General features: G+C 29.8%; 1 protein-coding gene across 1 annotated transcript in view; it reads right to left on the bottom strand.

The window, feature by feature from the left end:
* The window catches only part of Tsp74F (Tetraspanin 74F), a 7,857-nt gene extending 5,588 nt beyond the window's left edge, over window positions 1–2,269 (bottom strand). The window contains exon 1 of the mRNA XM_017625970.1: window positions 2,133–2,269. Coding sequence (XP_017481459.1) covers window positions 2,133–2,162 — 30 coding nt within the window. The 5' untranslated portion in view covers window positions 2,163–2,269. The remainder of the gene's footprint in view (window positions 1–2,132) is intronic.
* Window positions 2,270–2,857: the final 588 nt, after the last annotated feature.

The raw sequence follows: 2,857 nt of genomic DNA, 5'->3' as shown, positions 1-2,857 counted from the left end.
TTTTCGTGCAAAGAAGGATGTGCAGCTAAGCAAAATATACTGTAGTACTACGCTGCCTCAATTGGTAATATAGAAGGAAAAAGTATGAAAAAATCAGAGAGGCAAAAGCCAAATGGTGTCCGAATTGGGCTGGAATATATATGTTGCATATGTATATATGTGCCCCATATGTACATATGTAACTAGTATGCATGTGGATGTGGCACACGAGCATGAAAATGAGCGTATTAAGAAATATGTAGTTTTAATTAAGAATTGAAAATGCGTTTTGTAAAACTTAAGCGGAAAAAGTGGCTTTTTCTAAAAAAGTTTAATTTTTTCTGCCAAATTTTTTGAATTATTTATCTATGTAGTCCGCTAGCACCTAAGAAAGCAAATCACCCAGTACTTAAGATCAGATCCCCATCCCCCCAGTGCCCAAAAATTGCAAACTAACAAAATTACACAGTAATTCGCCAATATAATTGAAGCATTTCTTAAATATTTCCTCTACTTATATTAAGTATGTATATCCATTGTCCGAGATTTTTTCAACTGCTTCCAAACAATAAGCGGGCTTACATCAGTCAGCGGAGCAGTCAGGTGATTTATTGGGTTTTCGGTAATTAGTAGATGCTAAATATCTGCATATAAACATACGTACATACTTATGTTCTACATATTTGCACTTTTGGTTGAAATTCAGTATTCGAGTTTGTTTAAACTTATTAGTTTTTGCAAGCAATTATATTCTGGATAACTAATTAAACACTGATCATTTATATCAACATGAATGTATTATTGAATTCACATATTGACTAGCACCTTTGCCATATTACTGCCGGATAGAAACACTATTCAGTGCTGTATTATAATTAATATGAAACATCGAAATATTAATTCGAGTTTAATTATATTTGTTTTTAAAATACGATTTTAAAATACGTTTTTGATTTATTTATAAGAACTAATACTAAATTTCGAGCATCGGTCTATGACCAATGGGTGTTAAACACTAACCGTACGTAGGTACATAATAATTAATAATATACCATTAGCGCAAATTGATTGATTACACCGTGCGACAGTAAATTTTGCACAACAAAAATTAATATATCCGCGAAACTATGGGTAAATTATAGTATACGTCAGGATTTTTTTTTAAAAGCCTTAGGAATTTAAGAATATGATTATTTCAAAAAATTATTTAAAAAATTCAGTGCAACGTAGGATAACAGTAAGGCTATTATATAAAAGAAAAAATTATGTAGAATTATAAGAGAATAAATTTTTTGCAGCATAAGGCCGAATGGGTATGGAAAATGTCCTTTACAAAATTTGTCCTCAATATCCTTGCAAATTTTCAATTTTTTTTTTTTGAAAAAACTCTTGTTTGATTTCGTCCTGCAAACTTTATTAACCTAAAAAGAGGAAATTTATTAAAAGCGCATTTTCAATACCTATTCGTCCCTATAAACCAAAAAAAAACTTTATTGTTTTTAAATTCAACAGATTTTTCTCTCTAATTTTGGTACCCATATTGTTATTCTACATTGCACTGATTTTTTAATCATTTTTTGAATAAATCACATCGTTAAAATTCCAAAGTCCTTTGAGAAACTAAAAATGCAGTTTTACTATTTTTGACCCATAGTGAGTATATCGATTCTTTCGTGTGTTTTGAAATTTATTTGTTTTTATGATGTTATTTGTATGAGATTACATCTGCTATTTTTGGATTTGTATGAAAGAATAAAATCACTAACTAGGTAATTGAAATACACATTTAATAAAATGTATGCACATTAGGATGCCTCGCGATTTTTCCGTCGGATTTTGTTGAATTTACTATACTTAAAAAAATCCGCCAAAAATATTTTAAAGAAATATTAAGATTTACGTTAGCTGCACCGATTTGAAAAGACAACCAAAAACCAATTTTTTTGTGGTTCAGAAACGCCGATATATAGAATTTATATTAAGATAAAGCGTTTTTGAAGCGGCAGCTATTGGCAAATCTAACTCAGCGTAATGCCGAGATATATGTTCCGACGTATATATGTATGAATGAAAATTAGGTTTTTTAACATGTTTTAACTTTTTTTCTAGTGCAAATATAAAATGGTTTTCCACCAAAAATATTTAATACTCACATGGACAGCAAAAAGTGAATAGGATTTCATATTACAAATTACGTTGATTAAAAAATAAAAATACAAACTTAACTAATTTTATAAATTTAAAAATAATAGCTTATACCGAACAGAACTTCAAATAGATCAGCTCTATTCGCTGGTTAAATTACGACTACTAGAAGCAAAACTAAATTTGAGACTGTGTGCAAAGGTATGCATGTAAATATGTATGTATGTATGTATGTTAAGTTCGTACGGATGTAAATGTGTTTAATTGACTCAAGTTCACTTTGCATACCCATCCGATCGCATTAAAATAATTTTGAAACCTGGTAATTAATTACTCGATCACGTTCTACAGGACCTATACGTGACAGCTAAATTATCTACGACAGTACATATTAAACTTTTGAATCATACTTTACTCTCGTTAGTGTATGTAGTTATGAGAGCATTTGTATGCACATATGCATATATGTACTATGTATACTAGGGTGGTACTTAAAGTATCAACATCTAAATTTTGTATGGCGCATCTCCCAAAAGTTGGAAAAAATTTAAGTTTAAAAACACAAATCGCTAAAATTCCAAACATTTTTTTTTACTGTACCCACCTATAATTCAACGGGATTTCCGTAAGTGCGTTTAAATAGTTGGTATGTCGTTTCACTAGTATTTTCTTGAACTACTCAATGTTTTGATCGAACTTGTCAGTTTAGCAAACAAAAATCTTTACATTAAAT

The sequence above is a fragment of the Rhagoletis zephyria genome, unplaced genomic scaffold, assembly GCF_001687245.7.
Source record: "Rhagoletis zephyria isolate East Lansing unplaced genomic scaffold, Rhagoletis_zephyria_1.1 Rzeph_scaffold_04347, whole genome shotgun sequence".
NCBI classification, from domain to species: domain Eukaryota; kingdom Metazoa; phylum Arthropoda; class Insecta; order Diptera; family Tephritidae; genus Rhagoletis; species Rhagoletis zephyria.
This window is presented reverse-complemented; position numbering and strand designations above follow the sequence as displayed.